Raw genomic sequence first — 27,663 nt, forward strand, 5'->3', positions numbered from 1 at the left:
GATCCTTCCTATGTGGAGTACTTTGCAGTGGTCCTTATTGAATTCCATCCTGTTTACTTCTGACCATTTCTCTAATTTGTCCAGATCATTTTGAATTTTAATCCTATCCTCCAAAGCACTTGCAATCCCTCCCAGCTTGGTATCATCCACAAACTTTATAAGTGTACTTTGTATGCCATTATCTAAATCATTGATGAAGATATTGAACAGAACTGATCCCTGCGAGACACCACTCAATATGCCTTTCCAGCTTGACTGTTAACCACTAACTATTCTCTGGAATGGTTTTTCAACCAGTTATACACCCACCTTATAGTAGCTCCATCTAAGCTATATTTCCCTAGTTTTTTTTATGCAAGACAGTATCAAAAAGCCTTAATAATTAAGTCAAGATATACCACATCTATCCCTTCCTCCCATCCACAAGGCTTGTTATCCTGTCAAAGAAAGCTATTAGGTTGATTTGACACAATTTGTTCTTGACAAATCCATGTTGATTGTTACTTATCACCTTATTATCTTCTAGGTGTTTGTAAATTGATTGCTTAATTATTTGCTCCATTATCTTTCAAGATACCGAAGTTAAACTGACCAGTCTGTAATTCCCCAGGTTGTTGTTATTCCCCTTTTTATAGATTGGTACTATATTTGTTCTTTTCCAGTTCTCTGGAATCTCTCCCATTTTCCAGAACTTTTTAAAGATAAGTGCTAATGGCTCAGTTATTGTTTCAGTCAGCTCCTTGAGTAGTCTAGGATGCACTTCATCAGGCCCTAGTAACTTGAAGACATCTAACTTGTCTATATAATTTTTAACTTGTTCTTTCCATATTTTAGCCTCTGATCCTACGTCATTTTCACTGCTATTCAATAAATTAGATGTCCAATCACTACTGAACTTTTGAGTGAAAACTGAAACAAAAGTCATTTAGCATTTCTGCCATTTTGACATTTTCTGTTCGTTCCCCCCTGCATTGAATAATGGGCCTCCCTGTCCTTGGTCTTTCTTTTGTTTCTAATATATTTGTAGAATGTTTTCTTGTTATCCTTTATGTCTCTAGCTAATTTAATCTTGTTTTTTGCCTTGGCCTTTCTAATTTTGTCACTACATATTTGTTCTTTGTTTATATTCATCCTTTGTAATTTGACCCAGTTTCCACTTTTCCTTGGATAGTTCTTTGGATGAAACAGACACCATGGTATTATTATTCTGTTATTTTCTTGTCTCTCACTTCAAGTGGGGAGTACTGTTTTCTGTCTACACCTTGATAATAATTCACCAACAGTTGTATTCACCAACAGTTGGACACTGATGTCAATAGTCCTGTTCACAATTATTTGGTTTGCATTTGTCTATTAGCCAAAAAGGAAATAGTTGTCTTGTTTTTCTGGATTGTAGAAAGCTTCTCATGGTATGCTGTGTCTATTTTATTTTATTTAATTTCATAATATGTTAACCGTTGTGGTAAAAGAGGTGTCTTAATGTGGCTGATTTACCTATGAAGGAGTCTTCTCTGCTGGTTTAAGCAGAAAGGTGAGAGAGGCAGGACTTCTGGGTTCTGTACCTTGTTCTTGTAGTGACTTGCTGCATGATCTTCTGCAAGGAATGTAGTGTCTCTTTGTATGTATACCCAACTGTAAAATAGGGATATTTATTTAACAAAACTATTCTGATTTATTAATGTTTGTAACATGTTTTGAGATCTTCAGATACTACAGAAGTTAAAAGTATCACTGATATATTGGGTATATCAAGTGGGCATGAATCTGTATTTTGCACATTTAGATGCCACCAGCTTTCCTGATTTGAAAGTATGAAAGAAAAGTCCAAACCATTTAAGCTACTTCTGCCCAATAATTTGTCATCCTTAATTTAGTGATGGTGAAATGATTAATTCAACAATGTTTTTAAAACTCCTGGAGCTTCTAGGTGGAAGATGCTATAGGGATACAAAGTGGAAGTATAAATATAAAATACCTGGCACCATTATTATTAATTTTTTTTAGATAAAGCTGTTTCTGGCAGTGAGTATATCTTGTTCTGTGTTGTATAACCAAGGACCAAATCTAGTCCTAGCAGTTCTCTGTCTGTCTGTGAGGACCCTATTCCATGGGCCCTGTAGGAGCCACTGCTGTGATGAGAAGAGTTAGCCTTCAAGGTGAGGTGAAGTAAAGCCATCAGGGACTAGAGTGAAAGATTAAGATGCTTAGGGAAAGGGAGAAGTTTCAGGACTTGGACTGGGTAGTTGGCCTCCTACTGAATAAAGCTGCACCCCCCCATCTATAAAGTGCTTGTACACTTACGGTGCTATTGCAGTCTTTACTAAAAATTAATATTTAAGTTTGAATAGAGACCTAGGGTGACCCGATGTCCCCATGTTATAGGGACGGTCCCAATATTCAGGGCTTTGTCTTATATAGGGACTTATTACCTCCCACCCCATCCCGATTTGTCTCACTTGCTAACTGGTTCCCCTGTAGAGAGGCCTCTCAATGTGGACCTAGGAGCAGGAGAAGCTTTTAAGGGCAGGTGGGCACCAGTCTAACCCCCCCCCCCTCCCCCGGCACTACTGGTCACAACACGGACCTGTGCCGCGAGTTGTGGCGACGCTGGGGGGCGCTGTTCGGGGCTGGCGTGGGCGCGGCGGGAGGAGGCGGCGGTTCGGCCGGGCTGGCGGCAGGGGGCGCTGCCTGCCGGAACTCTCGGGCGCTGCGCGTTCGGTGGATTGTTACGCGAGCGCCGCGGACATGCCCAAGCAGCGCCTCGAACGTAAACAATAGTCCCCGGCCGCGGCGGAGCTGCTGCGGCTGCCTGGCGGGGGAGGAGGGGGAGCGCGCGCGGGCGAGGGCCGCCCGGCTGGAGACCCCCGGCTCCGCGGCCTGCTCCCGTCGGCCAGGCGGCTCCGGCCCATGGAGGGGCTCTGCTCGCTGCGGGTGAGCGTGTTTTCCGACCAGGGCGGCAGGAAATACATGGAGGATGTGACCCAGGTCGTGGTGGAGCCGGAGGCGCCGGCCGCCGGGGAGGAGAGCCCCGCTGAAGAGGGCGGCTCGACGCCGGGGAGCCAGCGGAGGGCCGGGGCCGGGGAGGACCCCTGGCCCGCGAGCGGTCGGCGGAGAGGCGCCAGCCCGCCGGCGGCGGAAGAGGAGCCGCCGCCGCCGCCCGGCTCCGGCCGCTCCGTGGCCTTCTTCGCCGTGTGCGACGGGCACGGGGGCCGGGAGGCGGCCCAGTTCGCGCGGGAGCACCTCTGGGGCTTCATCAAGAAGCAGAAGGGCTTCGACTCGGCGCAGCCGGCCGAGGTGTGCGCGGCCCTGCGCAAGGGCTTCGTCGCCTGCCACCGGGCCATGTGGAAAAAGCTGCGTAAGTGACGGGCGCCGCCGGGATCCGTCCGACTTCGCTCCTCGTCTTCGCCTCCCTTCCCCTCCCCTCCCCTCCCCTCCCTTCTCCTCCGGTGCCCCAGCTGCTGGGCCGCGAGCGCCTGCCCCTGCGTTCTGTTCCCCCGCTTGTATCCCCTTCCCGCCCCCGCCGCCTGTTAGGAACAGGACGGTCCAGTCGCCTTTTTCGTTCTCTGTCCGCTACTTTCCCGTTTCCCCCTGTTCCCTCCAATTTGCACCCACCCCCCCCCCGGTGGTAAAAAAGGACAGCATCTTCCCCCTCCACCCCCCGCTTTCTTACTCTCCCCCCAGTTGGAAACAGATCAGCATCATCTTGCAGGGAGAAACCATCCAACCTCTCCGTGCTCTGTTATCTACTGGGAATGGGACACACACCCCGCTTTCAGCCACCTCTTTCTTCACTTTAGGTTCCCCCCCTGCCCGCCTCCTTTTTTTTTTTAAACACTGGGGAGTTAGTTACATGCGTGCAAGGCATCCCTCCATTGCTGCTGGGAACAGGACACCGGCTCTCTCATTCGAATAGTTTCAATCTGCATGTGCAGAGGTTGGGGGTGTGTGTGTTGGGTTTCTTGTTGGATCAAGGCATTTGGTAAAGGTATTGGGGGGGATGGGGAAAGGCGCCTAAGCCGTGAGGAGGCAGTGTGATGGATGAAATGCACTCTCGGCGAAGACTTCGGAGAAAAGAGGAGGGTGATTGGGAAGCTGTGGTTTGCCTTGCGAACAATGCAAGTTGGAGCTGCTGGTAAATCTGTTCAGTAGATCGTGTTACTTTATGGGACTGCGCATGTGGTCATCTCCAGACTTTTCTTACCCAGAATGCCCTGAGAAGAAGGGGGACTTTTTTTTAGTACCATATGGGATCCCTTCTAAAGGGCCTGGATGACATTTTTCCTCAATTACGCTGTCTCCAGTTCTGCCCATTGAGTGCTGATGGAAGGATTGATGGAAGGCCTGCTGCAAACAGGATCATTATTTATTGTTGGTTGTTTTACTATTTGAGAATCCAGGAATATGATCAGTTCCTTCCAAAACAAAGAGCACAGTCTCTGCCCTGAGGAACGTACCGGCTAATAATAAAGCATGACACAAGTGAGTGTCCTAGATAGGCAAGGAAGAGGGAAAGATTTTTGTTGACAACGGTATCATGCATGTGATGTTTCCTCACACATCTAGTAGGTGAGACCACAGAAGTTAATTCCACGAGGATTTTAAATATGGTGAGGATTGTGGTTTATTGCTTACTTTGGGGAGGCTTTGTACCTTTGTGATGGCATGGAGAAAAAAAAGCACGGAGACAAAAGGGTTATGAGGGCTGGCAGGGAGAGGGGAACACACAATGAGAGCAAGTCAGAGATGCAGAGAGGAACACTGAATGTTGGGCCTTGAAGTCAAGGATGTTAGGATTCCATGCACAGCTCTATGGGGAGCTAGTGAAGTGATTCAAAGGGAAAGACATGGTTGAAGTAAGAATTGAGACTTTTTGCAAAAACATTTTGGACTGAGCAGGGTTGTCAGGGATAAGATAAATATGGGAAAGATCCTGAAAGAACAGGTTGCCCTAGTTGGAGTGTGGGGAATGATTAGGTTGTGGGCAGAGTGCCTCTTGAAGCAGAAATAAGGAGTGGGTTTTACAGCTATTGTAGAGGAAGAAGCAGCAGAACTTGATCACCGCCTGGATGTTGGGGAAAAGAGAGCCGTGGCAGCTGATGCCCAGAATATGGCGTTGCATGACAGGAAGCATGGTGATGATATGGACTCAAATGGTGGGGAGTGAGCATGGGAGGAGAAAGATAATGAGCTTAGTTTTCTATTTGTCTCCCTGCTGAGTGTGGTAACCAGGGGTGGTTTTCATAGCATGTGCAAAAAAAACCCAAAGCTGTTGACGCAATGTAGGAAATGTTATGAGCAACAACGGGTGACTAGCAAACAAAGCCTCTGATGTATAATTTTTTCTCAATGGTTTTCAAAGACAGGGCTCTGTGTAGTTGATGGTAGTTCTGTAACTTCTGTGCAAGTTCTGCAGTAAGTCTTCCTCCCTGATTTCTGCAGCACAAACTTGTTAACTTCTGCAGCATGTGAGGGAAAACTTGAGGTTTTCATTAGATAAAATATTAAAATAAATACTCCATATTTAGGTCAACCTAACTACAACGTTAGACACAACTAGGCAGAGTGAAGAATTCTTCCATTGACCTAGCCTCTCGGGGCGGTGGATTGACAGAAAGGGTTTTTCCTGTCACTGTAGTTCGTGTAGGAAACAACTACACTACAGCGGTGTAGCTGTCGGTGTTGTGCTTGTAGTGTGTGCATACCCTGAGTGACTGTCCATGGGGTACAACCAGTAAGCCATTGACTTGGATATTTCCCAGCCCATGGCCAAAGTCCTGTGAGGGGGGGATCCAATTTTGTTTTGTGAGTGTGGGCAGAGTTAAAGCTAAGGTAGAGGAGCATTAAAGCGGATTATAAAACTGTGCTTTGGTTTATAGCAAAAGCTTTGTTGGACGATGAGGAAAGAGAGTCAGGAAGCCAGCATGGGGAGACCAGAAACTCAAAGTTTGTTAGCTATGTTTACCTTGTTTAATACTCCACCACGTCATTGCATAACTCTAATAACATTGCTAGTTTCTCTAACGCTGTTTTGCCCATTTAAAAACAGCAAACAAAAACTGTTCCACGATTTATACAAGATTTTAGTGCAGTTTTGTGTGGAAGGAAGAAGGGCTTGCTGTTTGTGGCAGGCTTAGAACACTTGCATTCCCTGGAACCAGCTCTTCCATTCCTGACAGAGTTGACTTACCTGATTCCATCCTTCCAAGGTAGGTGGGCTGAGTTCTTTGTAGTCTGCTGTATGAGTCTTTTGGAGGAGACCTTTAACAATGAGATCCAGTTTAGCCTGAATGGATGTGTTTAAAAAACAAAACAACATAACCACGAGATCCTTTCTGCAAGAATAGGGCTTTATTCTGTTGTTCTTATTAAAAACATTCTCCTCCCCCCACTGTTGTGCATATTGATGTGGCCGGACTCCTTTGTGATACAAACTTCAAGGGGGTGTCATTTTTGTAATTTAAGATAGGGTATTATATTTGTGACACCTGTTTAATACTGACTAGTAATATTGCGTAAATTCCTAGCTTGTCGGGTCCTGAAGAATTTTCACAGGTGGAAAGAATAGGTACTTGTCTTAACATGTTTCCAAACACATTTTCAGCTTGCCCATATAAATTACGTCCCGGTAATGGTTCAAAATAGTGTTACTAAATTGCTCTGGGCCATTGCTGTAGAGTACTGTATGTAGCCTTGTATATAAAAGTCTTGTGAAGATTTGTTAACACTATTAACCAGTTTATACCGTCCTAATTTGGGGCAGTTGGTACTAAAAATATTAGTGCGCGTTAGCACATTTTCTTCTGCTATTAAGGACATCATCCTATAATCTAACTCCTTTTAAAAAAAAATGTGTACTCTCTGGACAAGAGCTGAATGAATCTATAACAGGCAGGTCATGGTGTTAGTGCACAGTTATAGCTATGTTGTGAATGGATGCTAACACTGAGAATATAATTATGACAGTAAATGCAAAGGTTGGGGTATAGACCCATAGAAGTGAGAAAACTGTTGCTGAATTACATTACTTGGATATAAAAGCTTCTTAATGTTCCTCTGTTGCTGAATATGTTGGAGTGGTTAAGTTGTTCACAGACAGTACAGATACAATTTTGAATGGTCAATGTAACTGTGGTAGTGTGATGTTGTCTCATCTCAATGTTCCTGTCTTGACCACTGTCCGCATAATGCACAGTGTTAAGGTGGACAATAATTTTTTGTTAATTTGATGATGTACAACTTTGCCTTTAAAATTGGGTCATTTTGATCTTGCCTTGCGATAGTCTTCTAGCTGTCAGAAAAATCCCCATGTATAAAGAATCCTACTGGCAGTCCCTCAAACTTGAAATAACATTATTAGTAACACCTCTTGGTATGCATTGTGTGTGTTTTTTAAGCCAGGTATGTAAATGCTTAAGATAAACTAATTGAGTGAAGGCTTCTTTGCTTATCAGAGCTGATGTATCATCTCACAGGCCAGGTAGGGGAAAGGAGGGAAGGTGCAAGGAACATTTGGGAGTAGTGACAGTGTTTTGAATAGTGAGGGAAAGCAGCAGCTGGAGCTGCAGGTTTGGGAAGCTGTTGTAGCATTTTGGACTGGGAGAAAATCTAGTAGTGTCCAGAACAAATAATGCATTGTGATTTTAGCTGATAAAGTGGCATGTGCTGTCAGTGCATCTGATTTAGGAAAAATGGCTTTTGTCCACCATACTGGATCATCTGGAACATTGGAGTCTTGTATAAATACAGTGCACTGTACTTGTTTTGTCAAAAGGAAACTTGGTCTTACATTTCACATGTACACTTAGTGCAAAAAAAACCCCCAAAAAACTTGAAAGATGCATGTTGCTGGGTTGAGATAATACTCGGTGGCAGGCTACTGAAGTCCTGTTGAGACCTGTGATCCCACTGAAACAAATACTGATCTTAAGCCTCAGTTCCAAAACAGGCGTTGTTAGGCTTGTGTGTCAGCACCTCTGTACACTGTAAAGGATGTGAAATTACTGTGAGAATCACCACTTATCTTTCACAGCTGTCTTATAGGAGTGTGTGTCTTTTAAGATAATTAGTTGCAGCTCAAGGCTTAATTGGGGAATGGGCCGCATGAGAATAGTTGTGTGGTCTGTGGTGGATTCAGTGTTATACTTCAAAAAAACAAATCCACAAACAGCAGGAAAAGTCAGGATCGTTTATCTCACCATCTGGTGTTGGGTTGTAGACACACTTGTAACAACCTATTAACTGTGCTGGCCAAAGTAGTATTTCTCTTCAAGGTTTCATTAGTAGGGGCCTTTCTCCACCATTGTTACTGGTATGTAGAACTCTGCTCTAGTGCGGGTTTAGAACAGCGTTCTGTTTCATGCTGGACTTTTTAAAGTGTTTGAAAATTCCCATGGTTACTCTAATTCCTTTGGAATTTAGTGTGCCTTGTGGTGTCAAGGGTGGGATTAGTGATCCTAAATTTGGGGTCATTTGAAAAGGGGTTCCTGAGATACAGCTCCTCCCTCCCTGGAAAAAAAAAGCAGCTTTTCTTAAGATTCATGGATTCTGCCATGGGTTCCAGTCCTGGCACAATGGTCTTGATTGTTTGATGTTAGCAAATACACATTACAAACAATTAAAACCATTATCACCATTCCACAATAAAAAGTGTACCGGGGGAGGGGGTGTGCGTGACGGGACAGCACCAGCATTAGCACGTAGGAATCACATAGGAACCAGGTGGTCTAGTGGAGAGAACATTTGACTGGGTTTCAACAAACTGGGGGGGTCTACACTCAGCTCTGCCACAGGCCTGCTGGATGACCTTGGCCAAATCACTTCATCTCTCTAACTTCAGTTTCCCCATCTGTACATTGAAGATAATGTTCCTTCCTTGGAGAAGTGCTTTGAAATCTGCTGGGGAAAAGCTGTGTAAGGGAGAGGTGGTATTATCATTACTTAGCCACAGCAGCATCTCCCACGTTCACCTCTGTGATCATTACAAGTCTGTACATGATCATTAATGCCTACCAATAACATTTATTTCTGTTTTTTTAAAAGAGAAAAAAATACGTTCACTGACAAAAAACTTCATTCATGTAGAGTTAAGATGCCCAGTGGTATGTTGGACCCTTCTCAGAATGTCGAGTTCAGAAACACGCACGCTTCTGAAAACGAGGAAATGCAGAATTAAGATACGCACCTGCACAACCGTAACTCTGCCTTCTTTGAGTGATTCCTCTGTATGCCCATAGTAGACTTACTTGCGCTCTGCCTTTGCGGATAGTGCACCTTACTCAGGGAACAGGGCACTGGACAACTGCAGCACAATCATATGCCTTCTCTTTGCTAACACCAAGTTGTGTTTGGGTGAGCTGTACTGAGCAGCAGCCATCTTACTCATGTTCTACGCTCAAACACGGAGCCTATTCCTCAAAACCAAACCTGCACTTGCTGTATTTTACCACCCTTCACTCCCTTTTATAAGCCATTCAGTCTCGCGCAGAGGATTTCATCTGACACTATTTCACTTACCAAATGTTAGCGCCATAGACTGCTCTCATCCCGTTTCACTGCTGACAATCCTCATGGCAGGAAGACTCATTGTCTTGCTACCAGTGCAATCTACACAATGCAGCAGTGAAATGGGGAGTACTGTATGTTTCAAGGTAGGCATGCACCTCCTTCTTTTAATCACACACACGGGTCAGGTAGAGGGTGTGCAAATGCATGTGCAGACACATAGCAACACAGTCCACCAGATCGCCACATCACAATCACAGTTCTTCCAAACTGTTCCAGCTAATACCTCTACCATTCAATACAGCTTCACCTAATACAGTGAATGGAGCTGTAAAGCGTGCAGGTAATTCCCAGTGGCTATTGCCAGTTCCCAAGGGGACTGAGTTAAGATTGTGTGGACGTATATCTTAATTCTGTATTTTCTGGTTTTCAGAAGTTTGAGTTTTTCAGACTTTGAAGTTCTTTAAAGGCATGATGTATCACCAGGCAACTTTAACTCTGCATTAACAAAGTTTGTAGTCAGTGGATTCTGTCTCTTCATGTTCGTGTGTTTCTTCTTGTCTCAGGTATATAAAAAGCTCCCAAAAGGCATTGGAGGGAATTGAAATCCCTATGTCAAATTCCTCCCTTTTTATGATGCAGTTGTTTCAGGTTAAAGCACCTGGTCTTGCGGATAGGAAGGCCAAATACGCTGATCTTGCTGTATGTTTTTATTTCCATCCCAGAACATATGGAGGCTGCAACCAGGAGCATATTTGTCTTGAGCTGTTTGTGAAGTTGCTGGAACCCGAAGATAATTCATCCTCCTTTTACTGATGCTTGTTTGATCAAATAAGTGTATAAGGTTCTTCACCTTTGTTTTGTTCTTTTATGAAGTGGATGCCATAGGAAAGTACATACCCTAGTACAGTATTTGCTATATGGTGGTATTTCTGATATGTAGACTATATACTGCAGTGGCGCATACTGTACTATGGTAAATGTGAACTCTTTAATGGTAACCCTTTTAAAGTACAGTAGCTATAAAACATACCAGAGAAATGCCAGAAGTAAATTTTCGGAAGAATTTACATGTCTAAAGACATGAGTATATACAGTGAAGAACCAAGCGTAAGATGAGGTTGTTGTTGACTGCAATCTTCATGGAATAGTGACCTGCCTGAAGTTGTTTGAAGGAGGAAGGGAGATTGTGGGGCTAGGTGTATCTTAACTGGGGGCTGCCCAAACTTTAAATGGGCTAAAGGAAAAAAATCTTCAAGTCAGGAGCGTTCAGGAAGTAGACAAAGAAAGGGAGCAGTTAGGAGAGAAAGTTGGGCACAGCATTTGGAGCAGGAGGGGAGCGTAGGAGGCGATAAAGATAAATGTTGGCAGGGGCAAAGTGGCGACAGTGAGGAAAAGCATGGGTTTAATGTGGAGAGGATTTAATTTAGTGTGGAAGAGGAAGAAAAGCCAATACAGATATTAAATATGTGTTTAATTCTGAATTGGAGGAGTACTTCTTGGATAGTAAGTTTGACATTGTGTTGTGGGATAACAAACATAAGAAGCCTTTGCAGTTCAGTCCTCAGTAGTGGAAATGTGAATCATTTCCCCTCTGTGGTATAAATAGACAATTTATTTTGAAACACTGTTCAGAATATATTTGAAAACCAAAATATGCGTCGATATAAAGGCAGTCATTCTGCTCCCTGTGAGGGATTTGACAGTTAAACCCTCAGAGATGCCTTTCAAAATCTTCTCAATTTTCTGACCTCCGTTTGGATTATTTTTAGATTTTTAATATGAAGTAAAATTAATTTTATGCTTATGGAAGTGAAGGACCTGAAGATATTGGTTTGAACCAGTCGTCATGTGGTCATGCACACCTTTCTTTGTAATGATTCAAACTTGTGTGACACACCCCTTACTCTTGATCGGCTGTGCCCCTGCTTTCTTGGTTTTTGTTTCTTCCTGAATAGAAATTAACAACCGTGCTAAAATCTGTGGGTTTTATTTAATATAGACAAATGGAGACTTTGATGGCCATTTTCACTGTGACTTGTGGTAAGGCTTGAAACTGATGAAGAGGGAACACCTATTCAACCACTTAGCTTCTAGTTTGACTGACATTGGCATGATTTGACCTGAATGTTACATAGTAATCCATTATTAACATCATGACAAAATATTTTTCTGCAGATAGTTGTAATAATCTTGTGAGGTTTTTTGTTTTTGTTCTTAATTTTGTTCTTAATTTGTTTTGTTTTTAATAATCTCCTAAGAGGGAATAGGTGACAAGTTTCACAGAATAAAAATGTTGCTTTTATTTCTCATTGCAGCAGAGTGGCCGAAGACCATGACTGGCCTCCCAAGCACATCAGGAACTACCGCCAGTGTGGTAATTATCCGTGGGTCAAAGATGTATGTGGCGCATGTCGGCGATTCGGGAGTGGTGCTGGGAGTCCAGGACGACCCCAGAGACGACTTTGTTAGGGCTGTGGAGGTGACCCAGGACCATAAGCCTGAACTTCCAAAAGAAAAAAAGAGAATCGAAGGGCTTGGGGGCAGGTAAGTGTATGTTTAGTTTCTCATATCAATTTGGGTCTCTGGCGACAGCCCTTGTCCTGTTGATTGAAATGGTTCAAGTCTGCTTGTTTATTCACCGCTTGGGGTACCTGTTTGAACCCTTTTTGTGTTTCTACCATTTGGGCTCTGACGATCCAGCTGGTTAGCTGCAGGGGAGGTAGTTGTGGTAATTGAGTATCTGGTACTAATGTCATTTTGTTGGAGGTTTATGGGATGGAGTAAATTTCTGATTTCTGAATGGAAGCCCCGTGAAACCTCCAAAGTGAAAAGTGCATTTGGGGTTCTGAAATAACACAGAAAAAAGTGTGGGAAGGGGAATGGGTAGTTGCTGACTGACCACCTTCTCCTTGGGTTTCAGGGTATTTGAAAAATAAATTTCTTTCCACATAAATGTTAACTGTGAGCTGTAGAGTGCTTATTCTGTCCAAGGAAGAATATATTAAGGTTTTGGCAGCCATGTGGTATTGGTTTTGCATTTGGTAAGGCCTCCGTTGGAGTAGCGTACCCTGTACTGGCAGGAGATCGTCTCTTCCATATCTAATTAGAATCTATCTGCTCTATAAAGTAAAATTTCTGATGCATTTTACATTGTCCTTGAAGTAACAATGCCAGCTGTAGAACAGGCCCTGCAAAGCTTTTCTGTAAAGAAATTTAAGGTCACAAATTAATAACCAGCCATTTGGAACACTAATGGCAAAACCGTATTAATGTTGTTTTTGCCAGGAAGAAGATCCCAGCTGATCTGCTTCCAAATTAACAACAGATTTAAACACTAAGTCTAAATATTAAGACACAGTATGTGAACACTGCTGTGACTTGCCGAAGCTGGGTTTAGGTTTCTTTTCCATGAACTGGCTGATGTTAAAACATCCTGAAGGAGTCGAATTGCAGTTTGTGGACGGTCCCTATAGCTGAGGGGTAGGGCAGGAAGCCTTGTCAGAGGGCACCAATGCTGTGAAACAAACCTCGGGGCTCGAATCTGGCACAGCTTCACAGGAGCCCTATGCTCTTTTGTTCAACAGTACTGCACCAGATGGATGGGCACAGTTCCCTTCTTTTAGCAGCTCAGATGCAGAGATCACTGAAGGTTTTCCTGTTGACATTGTTCATACAAGAACCCTGTCAGCTCATTAACCTTTGGATATTTGTGTCTGTAGCAGATGGAAGCAGATCAGCTAGCTGCATTTGGGATAAGAGGTTTCTGAGATAACTTGCTGTTTTCGCTAGGTTAGTGTTTATAGACATTACAGGTTTCCAAATGTGCTTTTCTGTCCCTGGCAGAGACTTCCCAGCTACTCCCAGAACTGTGGGGTATGTGCCACTGGGCAGGAGTATGGGTGGGGTTGTGTTAGCAGGATATCTTCACTTCCTGTGAGAAGGGGGGGGGGGGGGTGATGGGAGAAGAGGAGAATTGGGTCTGCTAGTCAAATTAAGAGAGCTTCCCTGCTAAAAATCTATTTAAATGGCAGAAATAACATTAACATGATTTGGCCATTAGAGTTCCAAATGGGCACGGTGAATCTGAGGACGTAGTCTTTCTGATTTTTCCTGCTATGCATATCATACCACACCACGTGGCAATTGGGCTTAATTCATCACTGATATAAGGCCTTCAAAGTCCCTGAGTTGTACCTGGAATAAACTTCATGCAATGAGTTTTGAGGCTGCTCCATAGCTTTTCAGTGTCTAATTGCTTATGGCATTCCATAAGCGAAGCTGGCTTTGATGCCTGGTCCATAGCTTGTCAGTGAGTAAGCTTATTACCCAACTTCATCATTGCTTTTTTCATGACCTCTTTTGGGTATATGGCTCATCTCCCCTCACCAAAATAACCCTCTTACCCTGCATGGCTTCTCCTTGTCCCCAATAATTTTATCTGGGTATACTAATCTCACAACTCAACATCTGAGAGCAGGTGTTAAAATGTAAACATAGAGCGGCTTCTTTCATTCCCTTCCTCTCGCATGGTGCTTGAGAGCAGGTGACTGTTCTGTTGTTTCTCCCTCCTTCTGCTTCTGTAACAGGAAAACCTCTGCATAAAGACTGTTTAAGGTGGCTCTTATTTTGTAACCACTCACTGCTGCTGTTGACTGTCAGAGCCATGGCAGGTAGTAAAAACTAAAGAACCCTAAATAACACTACCTCTTTTGTGATTTGACATTAACATTATACAGCCCAGCATCTCGGAGGAGCAAACTTTCTGTTTGTCTCCTCCTCTGATGGGGGGCAGACGTTTGCTGATGTTCAGGTGTCAGCAGGAAAGCAAAAATCTCCATAGCTTTTCATCTCTTTCCGTCCCCTTTGCCCCATCTGCCAGAGCTGGGCTAAACTCTCCAATTATCACAATCTCACTGTTTCTGAAGGTCCGCCTATGCTGTAGGCCTTAACTGAGGTCATAGCATTAACTCCATACGCCACAGGGGTAACTGTTTCTGTACCTTAAACCTCATTGTGACTAATTTGTTTGCTAGTTTTTCATCTCCGCCCCTTTCTTTGTTTCTAATACTTCTAGTGTGATCAATAAGTCTGGCGTGAATCGGGTTGTCTGGAAGAGACCTCGGCTGACTCACAATGGTCCTGTGCGTAGGAGCACAGTCATTGACCAGATTCCGTTCCTAGCAGTGGCACGAGCACTTGGTAAGTGGTGTCCAGGCCCAGCGCACGTGGAGTAAAAAAAAAAAACCTAAAGGTTGAAGCCACAAAACAAAAAGGGGTGTCTTTTGTTGATTGGTTTGTTTAGAAAGGAAGATGTTACAGCATACAGAGCACCAGAGCAGAGCGAATAGAGTCAGTGGTTATTTTGGAAAAACATTTACTATTTTACTACAATAAACATTGGCTTAATGGGTGAGCCTTCTCTGTTGAAATAAATGAAAACCACTCAAGAATGCTTGATGGGGTGATATCCAGCATTGTTGCAGCAAAATGTGAAAAGCCTGATTCTTCCTTTTGTGATGTGAAGCCTGCTATTTTTCATCTAAAGTTCCCAGGAAATAACAGAAGAATTACTGCCAAGTGTAAGACGTACATATATATTTTGCCTTTGACAATCCCATAAAGGGATTAGTATGGGAAGCATGTTGTATGGAATCATTTTCAGAAGGCAGGATGGCCATGTGTATTGGATCTGCCATGTATTGTATACAAGTTCTTGGAGGAAATGTTTCATAATTTGGCAGCAGTTGGCAAAAACCACTTGATGCCCCTACATTCTGAAGAATCTTTTCTTGTCATTTCCCTCCCATGGATTTAAATGCTGATTCTAGTTTTGTACAACTCATTCTCTCTCTTCTCCTTTCTGTACCCTTCGTTGGGAATACCCTGTTCACATATGGAGAGTGCCTACAGGTACGCCTTTTAGGAAAGGTGGTGTCTAATTCATGTATATTTATTTATAGATATGATACCATGTCTTCACTCCTCTTGGGATAGTTGGACACCATTCTTATGACTGCATCAGCGTTGTCCCTAAACCAGCCAGTAGAGGCTATCATGTGAGGTGGTCTGGCTGCTGAATTGTGGTGCCTGCTTAGTAACTGGATAAGTAGTGTTGCGACTAGCTTACAAGCTGGTGCTGTCTGTGCTTCACATTAAGCAGTCCACTGCTAAGAGCAAGTGATACTCCTCTTTTGTGTGAAAAAAACAGATAAACTAATTTGAATAACACAGCAAATGTAGATATCATGTGGCAAACTTGGGGTGTGGAGAAAGCAAGATGAGGGATCAGGTAGAGAACATGGCTTGACATAGGGCTAAAAAATAACATGACCCTACTTTAAATTTATATTCATACTCTTTATGTCAGACCTTGCAAGTTTATTATGCTTCAAAACATCTGTGTGAGGCATTATCCTTGTTTCTTAGATGGTGAAACGGAGCCAGAGAGGTTAAGTAACTTGGTCAAGGTTATGAGACCAAGCAGAGCTGTGGAACAAACCTAGGAATCATACCTTTCAGTCTTACACTCCAGCTATTAGGCAAAACAAGCATTTGCTCCCCTCTCCTACAAGTGAGCAGGTATTGCTCTGGAGACGATAAAGGTAGAAGAATTTTTAATTTGGTGAAAGGTTCGTTCTCCCCTTTCCTCCTCCCTTTTTGTGGTTTTGAATCTGTTGTGGATTTTCCAGGCCCAATGGTGTTTGGGTCTGATTCCTCTCTTCAAGTCAGACAAAAGGAGTTTGGCTGGTTTCTATGTGCAGATGGGGATTCAGGGAATGACCCATCTGTCAGGCTCCTGCTGTAGCCTTCACGATTCTCATGTGGATGAGAGAGGTTACTGGAGAGTCTGGGCCTATGCGAGGAGAAAATGAGAACATTTGTCCTGCGGCAGCAATGCTTGGACTCTAAGTCCAGCATACTTGGGTCTTTAAAAAGATGCTGTTAGGTGACCTGAAGATGACAAGTTTACACTGGCTTGAATGACAATATTTTGGTGCTTGCCTGCTCTGGTTGAGGTGACTCTGCAAACTTTTTACATCTCCCTTTTGTATGAGGTATGGCTGACCTCTTGGGAAAAGGAATGCAGCTGTGTTCCTTTCCCTCGGACCCAGATGGTGCACAGATGCTCAGTTTGGAAACAAGATTTCACTCCATGAGGGGCATGCTGGCCTCAAAAGCTGCTTACACAAGACCTACCACAACTAAAAACATTGGTATTCATGTTACTGAGCTTCGTTCGACCACTTGGCTGGCTCCCAGTACCGCTGCTCTGGTTGGCACCAACTCTTTGTGCACTGGAGCCTCTCCAAGCGATTCAGTTTGCTTTGACACTAATAACCAGGTTAACCCTGACGTACTTTTCTGTTACCAGCACTGTAGTCAATTTCACTAGATACTAATGCAACGAGTGGCTCTGCTGCACCGAGATTTGGGCATTACCACTAATTCTTTGCACGATGTCAGAACCCTAAAATAGAGATACCAACTGTACAGGTAACAAAATGATGGTATAGGCCAAAATTTTTACCAGGGGGACATCGGCCTGCTAAATAGGCATTCCCATCTGCTTCTGGCAGGCAGTGGTACCGAAGTGAATCTGCTCACGTCACTGAGAGTGACTCAAGTGACTGAAGCATCTACGAGAATGCTGGCTCTTAGGGAGTTGAATTGACGGGGGGGAGCAGAATGTCAGAGCAGATCACTGAATGCTAGATTTGTCTCGTAAATGTTTCTTAATCTGCATGCCATGAAACCCTGGAGTGGAAAGTCTAGTTGACCTCAGACTATCTAATTAGGTCCTTGTATAAAGGTTTAGTTTTCATGTTCACTGAACTGTTACAAAAGAAAAATCAGTTACAGTGCAGAGTGGGTGTAATTTTCACACATTGCCTGTTTTTTAGGTCACCTGTGTTTTTTGTTCATACATACGATTATTCTTTACGCTGAGTCCTATTAAATTGCAGTTTAAACTGTAGATACACACATAACATGAGAGATTGCACAGACTGGTCCAGGTTCCATCGATGGGAGGCTGAGGAGTGAAAATTGATGATAGCCAAGAGTGCAGCCTACTGTACCTTTATAAGACTTTTTAAAAACTGGGTGTGAGGATTGCTCATCTGAGGTGAAACCTGAGTAAATAGGCATTTGCTTGTATTTGCATGTATACACTTAAACAGATGTAGTAGGAATCTTTAGTCTCCTGATGTGTAACTCAGTATAATCACCCTAAACTATCAATTTAGAGTAAAGAAATCCAAATTATTTGAAGATACATTGTTAATATATCGTTAGCAGAAATTAGCACTTCCATTCTCTTTCAAGCTTGCTCATCTTTAAGGTCAAGGGGGAACAAAAAATAAACCAAGGAAAAAAAAAACCACCTTAGGTTGAAGGTAACACGAAACAACTCTAAATTTTTGGGCTGCTTCCACTATTGATGCTGACTTTCACTTAGCTCAGGACATTTTAAAACAATGAAATAACGTTGTGAATGTGTGAAAAATCTGAAATATTTGTATATTATTTTCAACAAAAGTTTTGTCAAGAATTATGTTGCCTTCCAGTCAGTCCTGGAGATGTCCTCCCATCAGTGCACCATCTCTGCCCCTCCTCGTCCCCCCAACAAAAACAAAACCCCAAACACAAAAACCTCAACCTTGCATTGAAGAAAACAGCATGGAGGCCTGTATAAAATGTAGAGTACACAAGTACACTTTTCAGTTCCTATCCGGTGACAAGTCTGTGCTGTCTTGTTTGAGTTATATGATTCATATTGGGACACACGTGGATCCAATTACCTTGAAAGAGAATTTTTTTTTTCCTTCTAGCTGTCCCTGGAGTTCCCTGTGCGTGACTCTCTTTCTTGAAGTTGTAAAATAATTGTTGTTCTTAAAGACAGAATCATCTCCGTTTTTGGCCAGTGTGTTCCTCCCCCTTGTGGTCTTATTTTTCTCTGTTCACGCAGCTGGCCAAAATATTGTAGTGAAGTGACTGTCCCATTGGGGTCTGAAATGCCTTCTGAGTGTTCACTGAGAGATGTGATTCCAGGTCAAAAGTCACAAGGCAGCATTACATATTCACGTCTTTCTGGCCTCCCCCATTTCCACATCATCGTTAGTAACCTTTTTTCTTCATTTTTTGTTTTTTTGATCATTAAATCAATCTTGGGTTCTTTATACTTGAGCCTTTTTAAAGTGAAGCTTCTCAGGCTGCCCCGTGTTGTATTCACGTTGCTGCATGATTCCTGTATCCAGTCTAATTTCTGTGTGATTTCAAGTGAATGTAATGCTTCTGAAAGATGCCACAGGAAAAGTGCAGTAGTGCCAGTACGTGTGTATCCCCATACTTCTGTCATGATGCTTGAAACTTCTTCCAGTGAGACTAGCCTCCTTCGAAGTGTGCTGTGATGACCACATTTCTCAGCTAGTAAGAGGATGAAGATTACCAAAATTCACTTCACGGAAATCACTGAGCCAGCTGTCCAGCGATGTTAATGTTTAGTCATCGACTTAAGTTAGAATTAAACAGGTGACCTAGAGATGCACGGCTTTAGATCCTGTTTCCAAGCTCTCATCATCTGGTTCCCCTCTTTGTTTCTATTTTTAGCATCTTTGAGCCAGAGTTCTAGTTTTGGATCTGGATGGTTTGTGTTAACCAACGTATGAAGTCACCTCCGTTTATTCAGTCAATGGGTTTAATGCTGCAGATTTAACAATGTGTCTGTGTATTGAGCCTTTAGTGTCAGGTATTTTTTCTGTGTTCCATACTGCTAGAGTTTTGCATCTTTCTCCTTTCTTGGTTTTGCTTATGCTAACACTCAAACCAAGGTCAGATCTTGGGAAGGCACCTCTTCCTCCCCCTTGTTTCAGATCCTATTCAGTTTTAGATGAAGTGTAGTTGGTGTGCTCACCTTTTGAATGCTGCCCTATCTCTGTACTTTTCCCTTTGTACTCAAACAAAGATCTGGAGACTGACATTTCCCAGTTCTTGACTTGCACTGTTTACAGAAGAGGACTTCCTGCATCCAGCCAGGTACACCCCATGTCTTCTTTGTTCTGCAGGTGTAATAAAAGGGTTTTTACCTTATTAGCATCTGTGTAACTTACCTGCATGCTTTTGGCATTAGCCTCCTGGTAGCCTCGTCTTTTCTTTTTCCTGGAGTAAGTTTAATGGGTTAGGTTATTTCCGCCTTGTAAAAACACATTACATTGCACTTGTATGATTTTTTTTCTCCCCTAAGACTGCAGTAAAGATGCCCCCTTGTGGCTACAGGAGAAATAGTTAAGAAATATTAAGGCACTAGGTTTAGTGACATCCTTTTTCCCTTTGCAAATAAGCCTGAATGAGCTATATGATTACGATACAAATTCCTAGCAATGCTGCCTCATGGGGAGTGGGAGGAAGAAATTCTATAGTTCCTTTGCTTGCATTGATGGGACAAAAATCTGTTGGATATAAATTGGATGAAAAGGTTACGGTGGGATAAATGAAATTGGGGTTGTTTTTTTCTTATAATTGTGACTTGTTAAAATACACTTCCCCCCTCAACATTAAAACTTGTTCTTTTAATACAAAAATATATTACAGAAATGTAAGGGAAAGGTTTGACTTGGGCAATTCTTTTGTGATACATTTTTGCTTTGAGAGAGAATACGGGACTGGAGGGGTTCGAAGATTGAGTAGATTATAAACGAACAGGTTTTTAAAATGACTTTCCTGGCTACAGCTGGGATGCAAGCAGATTCTAAAATCTGATCGAACAAGAAGCTGATAAAGGGGGGTACGCTGCTTAATCCTTTTATAAATGAGCTGAATTAGGCCCATACCAACTTTTTTTTGCGCTGTGTGATGTATTTTAGGGCTAAATGTTTACTCTGTATAGATGGAGTGTTCTTTGTGAAGTGTGCTTGAAATCTTTTTGTGTTCATGTAGTCAAAGCACAAACACTGTGCTTGTTGTTGCATAGAGATGCATACCGACATGGCCTCTGCCCTGGAAAGTGAGTCTAGAAAGTTTATTCCAGGCTCAGATGATTTGATCTGTTGGGAGATGCAGAAGGAAGGTTCACACTTCCCAAAATTCAAAAAATTCCTCGTCAAAAGACTATAGAGTGATAGGATTTTTAACAAATCATGTAATATGTGGCATCACATGTTTTTAATTGAGAACAGAAATAGTCTGTGGTCTTGTGAATGGATCTAGGAGCCTGGAACTCCTAATTTCTAATACTGGCTCTGCCACTATCATGGCCAAGGGCAAGTCATATTATTTTGCTTCCTCGATTTCCTAGTCTGTCTACTTTTCTAAGCTGCTATGAGATTGAATTAATGTTTATAAAGCACTCTGAAGATGTAAAGCACTCATTACTTAGGGAGAACTGTGCATTTTATCTCTGCATAATTTTATCTAATCTCCCATTCTTCTCTGTAGTATTGAAGCATAGATTTCTCTATGTAAGGCTTGCTATTTTCCCTAGTTTTATGCCACTTCTTAACCACTATGGCAGATGCTGCAATATATCCAGCTGGCCAATGGAAAATATACATTAGCTTTCTGCTTATGCAGCAACTCTAAAAAGCATTGGTTTACACTCTGTCTAACCTTATTACACAGGTGGGCCACACAAACCTAAGGGAAACCTTGTGTGGGCCAAACAGATTTTACATATTTTAATAAGATTTACAGTCACGTGTATTGATTTATTGCCTCACCATCACCAGTACGGATAGAGGATTATGTTCTTACTAATGTAGAAACAGTCACATGTTGGCAGTACCATAAACCAGGATGGTGGATCAAGCCAGGACATTTGGAACAGAATCAGTAAAGCCAGGAACGCATTTAGGAGCTTAAATACAGTCTGAAAATCATCAAAATATAACATCAAAACTAAACTTAAGATTTATCAAAGTTGTGTGCTTTAAACACTACTTTATAGTGCAGAATGCTGGGGAATGGTAAAGAATGACATGTCCATGCCGTCTTCATTTCATACAACCTGTCTTAGAAAAATCCTCTGTATCTTTTGGCCCAGAACAATCTCAAATCAAGATGTATTCAGTCAGTGTAGCCAAGAATATATGAGCACCATCATTACCAGAAGGCATTGGAAATGGATTAGCCACGTGTTTCGGATGGAAGTTGATTCCATCATCAGAATAGCAATAAGATGGACACCTGAAGGCAGGGCCACTGGAAAATGAGGCTGCCCGAAAACAACATGGCGAAGAGCGGTGGAAGCTGAGCTGAAAAACCTGGGGTACAGTGGGGGAGCCGTTGAAAGACTTGCCCGAAACAGGAGCTTCGTCACAGCCCTAAACTCCAGAGGCCTAATGAGGGACAAAGTATTGATTTATATTTTAAGTTCAACTTGTTTCATGTATTAGATTATTTCTATGTACAATATTGTCTATTTACAACTTGTGTAAACTAGAATGATGTAAACATGCTGACAAAATGTTAAGGAATTGGCCATTAGTGTATTGTGTTGAAGCAGACCACGGGCCTTATGCAATGCTTTGGTGGGCCTGCACGACACCATTTAAAAAGAACTTACTGTGTTGCCACAGTGATACGCCTTGTCTGTACTGGCCCAGGGTGCAAGGAGTTGTGAGATTTTGTCATAGCTGAGGTGCACTGTATACCTTTGCTCAGCTGTGCTGCAGACGGGGCAGGAAAACAAGATTCATTTGGCCGCCCGATTAGTGAACAAGCTGGTGGATGGACACTCTTGAGAGTGGGGAAGGAGGTGAACGATGGATCCCTCTGGATACTCCATTAATAGTACTTGATGTGCTACTGAACTTGATGTTGCTTGCTGGCACGATTAAAACGGGACTGGATTGCAAAAGGGTGCTACATAAATATGTGAAGATTTTTTAAAAATTCTTGACAGGCAGGATGATGTCAGAGGCCAAATTATATTAATTAGGCAGTGTCAGTCTACAAAGTAAGCCAAAATATGCATTTTTCTATCCTGGTACTCATCCCTCTTCTCCCACCAAACTTAGACTTTATGTGAATGCAGTTGGCTTCCTTCCATCCCATTTGTGAGCACTGCTTGCTGCTTCTCCCTAGTCTAAGGAAAGTGGTAGCTGGGGCTGGAATATATTTCGTGGGGTTTTCCCTAGGGCAGAGGACCAAGAGGTAGATGTTTTTCCCTTCCTCCTCCTCCTCCCCCTTTCTCAGCTGGCAGTATCCAAAGCTTCATTTGGCCTATCTGTTAAGGCAGAGTCACTCATGGCAGGGTAATGCTGCTACACTGAACTGACCTGTAATTTTGTATGCAGTCCTTGCTTATTCTAAAAAAGTTTTCTGCTAGAAGGTTTTGCAGCGAGGATGCATTTAATAGTATCGCATTTCAAGGTTAACATGCTTCAACTGTACGCCTGTGGTGAATTTGGATGGCCAACTTCAGAGGAACAATGTTAGGGAAAAGTTTCAAACCATCTGCAATAAAGAATTCCTGTTGGCAAAATATACATGCTTACCAAAACACATCTTGCACTTGGACAGTAGCCTATCTGCTCCAGTTCAATGGGCTTTGGAAATACTATTTTCTATACTGACTTTCCATCTGCTGTTGCTACTACTAGATTCATTTTTGTTTTCTTGCTTTATCCAGACAGGCAGGTGAATAGTACTTCATAGCTTTTAGTTAGCGATAGATGCGTAGATGAAGAGGACCACTGGGATCGTCTAGTCTGACATCCTGCGTAACACGGCCCATATAATTTCACCAAATGATTCCTGCGTCAAGCCCACACCTCCTGTTTTAGCTAGAGCTAAAGGCATCCAATCTTGATATAGCAAAGACTGATAGCGTCAGAGAGTTTTCTGTCATAACTAGGAAGGATGGGCTTATTATGATTGATTAAACTGGACTTAGGACTGGGGAGATCTGGATTCAGTTCCTTGTGTGCTTTCACAGACTTTTCCTGCGTCTCCTTGGCAAATCCCTTAATCTCTTTGCGCCTCAGTTCCCTGTCTAAAAATTGGAGATGACAGTAGTAATGTTTCCTTTTGTGTTGTCACTTTATATTGTGTGTTCTTCGTACTGTGTTTTATACAACACTTCGCACAATGGATCTCTGTCAGTTGGACCTCGGGGTGCTGCTGTAATGCAAATAATAAATACAGCATTGGGGCTTGCTTAATTCCATCTGACAATGTCAAATTCCCTCCTCCATCTTCTGTTTCTAAGTCCTCTGAATTAAAAACGTTCAGTTCTTCCCAGTGCTGTTCCCAGAGCTATAGGTGGTTTGTATCTGAGCACCTACAGCTCCCACTGAAGCCAAAGAAGCTGAGTGCTCAGCACCTCCACAGGATTGGATCCACAATGAGTGGTCTGGAAGGGATGCTATCAAGTGATGAACTCTGTGGTACCATCTGTCTTTTGGATTATGGGTCTGTATATAGTGCTTCTGTGCTGTCTGCTTATTCCGTTCTTGGGTATCACTAAGCTCTGGATGCAAGATACTGGTGGTTTGATGCTCAGGAGATCGGATCATTTGTTTTAAAAGCAGGATAATTTATCATTATCTGCTGTTTTTCTGAAAGGGCAGCAGGTGGAGTTGGGCAGGTGGGTGTGACATGCATGTGCATTGATGGTTGGTGTAGTTTTAGGGCATGTTACTTAGGACTGTCCATTTTAACCTAAAGTGTAACATACGTAATCACACGTCTTTGTATCAAAGAATATCTTAAATGGTATTTGGTGAGCATCATGCCCGTTCTGTTTGTACATAATGGGGAGATTAAATCCCTCACAGGCATGAGGAATAACGAAAGTAGGATTTATGAAAAAGAGAAGAATTGATAAGAGGCAAAGCTTCAACACAGAAATCTGTGTGCCTCACAAGGGAAGAGAAAATCAAATTCATTTAATCAGTTTTCTTGTATGGAACCGAAGCATTTTATGTAACTGTGGATCGTGCTTTGGCAATCGTGTAAGTGGGACAGCTGGTAAAAGGACGTTTTGTGAGAAAAGGCTATTTTTGAGCAAGTTGTTTGCTTTAGATCCTCTAGAGCACTGTTAAGGTGAGGAAAACGTTAGGTCAGGTTATAGAGGTTTTTAATAATCAAATTGAAACATGCATATTAAACAATGGAACACTGGAAAGCTTCTCTCTCCATTAGGATGGGCTGATATGCATGCTCATTTTCGTTGGACGGTTAAGCTATTAAAGTGAGGATTCCTCCTGCTCCTATTCCTCTCCCTTAGAATTAATCCTTTTTCCCCCCCTTGCTTTTGTCCTCAGCTGTAAGAAAAAGAAATTTTGTCTTAAAATTATTCCCCAGCAGGGCATAAACCTATTGACATTTCCAGTGAAGGTAATTAATGTGATATGCTCTCTGCACAAGCACAATTAAAAAAAAAAATCCACATTACCCGTTGCCAAGTACGGAATGCAACCACTTATGGCGTTAAATGAACCTCACTTATAGCGTTAAATAACCTAAGCCGAAACACAAACCACCCAGAGCAAAGAAAATGTTAAGATTGTTGCTTCCTGGTAATTGTTCATCATCACTCCTAAAGATGCCTCTCTTTTGTAATGTAACTTACATAGCAAGTATAAAAATACCTACAGGAAATGCACAGGTACGTTGTGAAGGTGCATTATTGACACAATAAAAAAAAAAAAGCATTGCCTTTCTGTAGTGTCCCCTTCTATCCGAGGATCTCAAAGTTCTTTACAAACATTAATGATATCACCTTTGAAGTAGGGAAATATCCCCTCAGTTTCCCCATCTGTAAAGTTGGGATAAGTTATGTTCCCAAGGTCTGAATAAGTCAGAGAGAGATTGGAAAATAGAACCCACAAGTCCTGACATCCAGTTCACGATGCTAGCTTTTAGACCACACTGCTTTCAATGTCCCCTCCTGCTGTCTCATGCTCTTATGACATACTGTCCATAAAGCTGCTTGTGAATGTAGCAAAGGAGACTCCTACATAGACAAAGGATGAGAACCCATTGTTTGTTAAGAAACAAAGCTACAGCATGGGGCTGTGTTACATGCCACACAGATAAAAATGAACTTCAGGACAATGGCACTATGTTGTTGTACCCTGGGAAGGCCATGTGCTTTTGTCGACTCTCACAGAGGGAGTTCAGTATTTAGCAGTTCTCAGGTCTTCAGATCACTTACCAGTGGCAGGAATGGTTGCTTATAGCACCTAATAGGGTTCAAGTCCTATAAAGAATGCTTCTTAAAAACTGCTTAGAAATCTTTGGCTTTTTTACACTTCCTGCAAGCTTGCTATGTGCGCTACTTTACTTCTCCATTTGGTCTCTTGCCTGTATAGTTAATATATTTTAAAAGGGAGGATAAGGTAGTTCTGCTAACAAACTTGAGCTGTCTGAATCCTTGTAAATATTACGTGCCTTGTTTGTTTATGTATAGGTAAACCTGCTGCACACCTGGCTTTGTATTTTAGTATCTCCTGCTTTGAAAACAAGTTTACTTCTATTAATTCACAGGTGCAACTAGACAGAACTAGAACAGGAACAACTAGAAATGTGATTGTAATACAAAGAGCATGATAAGCATTCTTTGGCCATACCCAAACACACCTTGATTGGATTACATTCTCTATTACATTAACCCCTTCTGCAATGGAGCTGTAGTCATCCTCTGTCTGGTGGATAGCTGTCCTGATACAGGGTGGGTAAAAAGGGAGGAAAGAGGGCATCATCACAGAGCTGGGAATCTAAAGTAACTGACTCAAAGTGGGGAGCCTTGTAAAAAAGCTGAATTTCTGCTGCAACTTTTTTAATGTGGAAACCTAAATTGCTATATGTCTGACACACTATATATTTCTATTAATAGGATGATCCTTTAGACTGGAATGTGTATGTTTAAAAATATCCACTCCTTTCCATCTTCAGCTGTACTTTTGCCTCTTAGATATAGAAGATGGTCATTCAAAATTGGTCTCAGTGTTATGGGCTACCTTCTCTGTAGGCAGTATGTGAACAGTGGATATCTTTTGTTTGAATCTGTGAAATAATGTGTCCAAAGTTTATTTCAGTTTTTATTTATGTAAGGCCACTGTATGGGCTATTTGCCTTACAACATTGTTTATACATATGCTTGTGGAGTTAGAGGAGGTAAAGAAGCGATATTGACAAAAAGCTTTTGTGATCAGTCAAAGATAAGTTAAAACAATCAAGCAAACCCACTACTTCCATGTTTCAGCCTGATGCTGACGTTGGCTTCCCTGGCATGGCTTTAATGGGAGGCAGGAACAGATCCTAAAATAGCTATAAAAAGATTATGAAATAAATGAGTTGTTAAGATCTTATCTGTTATTGTTTTGGCAGGCAGGATTTGAACAAAAACTCTTGCTCTCTAGAGACTTTTAGTGGCAATTATATGCACAATAATTGCTGCACTGGAGCTCAGTGTTTATTTTGATCTTGTTGCCAGCCAGTGAGCTTTGTTGTGCTATTCTGCTGATGGAGAGAGTGCCTCTATTCAAGTAGGTAAGGCTTTTAATTAGCATTAGTAGACGCATGTGTATGTTATCTGCTGCTGCTGTGAAGGTGAATTGACTCTTTAAGGAGGATGGCCCATTGGTGTTTGCTGTAGTGAAGTGGTTTAAATGGACTTGAAGTATTCTTTGTTCTGTTTGATAGTGCTGAGCAGAGTTAAAGGAGAAGTTCCTACTCCAGGAAGCAGGGAGAAAAAGAGCTTATTTTTTATTATTTTAAAGGAGCATGTTGGGTAGGGAAAGAGGAGATCAGAAAAAACTGTTAAAATGATACAAACAGTTACACTTCTTGAAGTCTCATGCTGAAAAACTTTTGCTTTTAAAATGGAATTCTTTAGATAATGCTCTTCCACTCTGTTGTTAAATGAATTTCTCCTTTAAAGCCATGTGTTACATACAGGAGAGACTGGCCGGTATTTGGAAAATGGTAGTAAAAATTATATTGGATTCTTTGTTAATTTCAAACCTTCAATTTAATTGCCTTTCTAAGGAATTATTGGCTAGAATCAGGTGGCGGATACTTTCTATAAGAAAATTACTTTTTTTCATTCTGTTTGTACAGTTATAGGATGCTATGTATAGGGCAGCTAATGCTCAAGAGACTGAAATGTAGAGGTTAGCCTTGTAGAAACCAGGCTGTCAGGCCTGAAAGGAGAAG

The 27,663-nt window shown here is 42.2% G+C and overlaps 1 protein-coding gene across 2 annotated transcripts in view; it reads left to right on the forward strand.

The window, feature by feature from the left end:
- Positions 1–2,819: 2,819 nt before the first annotated feature.
- Positions 2,820–27,663, forward strand: part of PPM1D (protein phosphatase, Mg2+/Mn2+ dependent 1D) — a 34,684-nt gene continuing 9,840 nt past the window's right edge. For both annotated transcript variants that reach the window (XM_067538132.1, XM_067538133.1), the window contains exons 1-3: positions 2,820–3,355; positions 11,820–12,048; positions 14,579–14,703. In XM_067538132.1, the coding sequence (XP_067394233.1) occupies positions 2,908–3,355; positions 11,820–12,048; positions 14,579–14,703 (802 nt within the window). In that variant the 5' untranslated portion in view covers positions 2,820–2,907. The remainder of the gene's footprint in view (positions 3,356–11,819; positions 12,049–14,578; positions 14,704–27,663) is intronic.

Source organism: Emydura macquarii, unplaced genomic scaffold (genome assembly GCF_026122565.2).
Source record: "Emydura macquarii macquarii isolate MOO-44397 ecotype Brisbane River unplaced genomic scaffold, CSIRO-AGI_Emac_v2 contig_450, whole genome shotgun sequence".
Lineage (NCBI taxonomy): Eukaryota > Metazoa > Chordata > Testudines > Chelidae > Emydura > Emydura macquarii.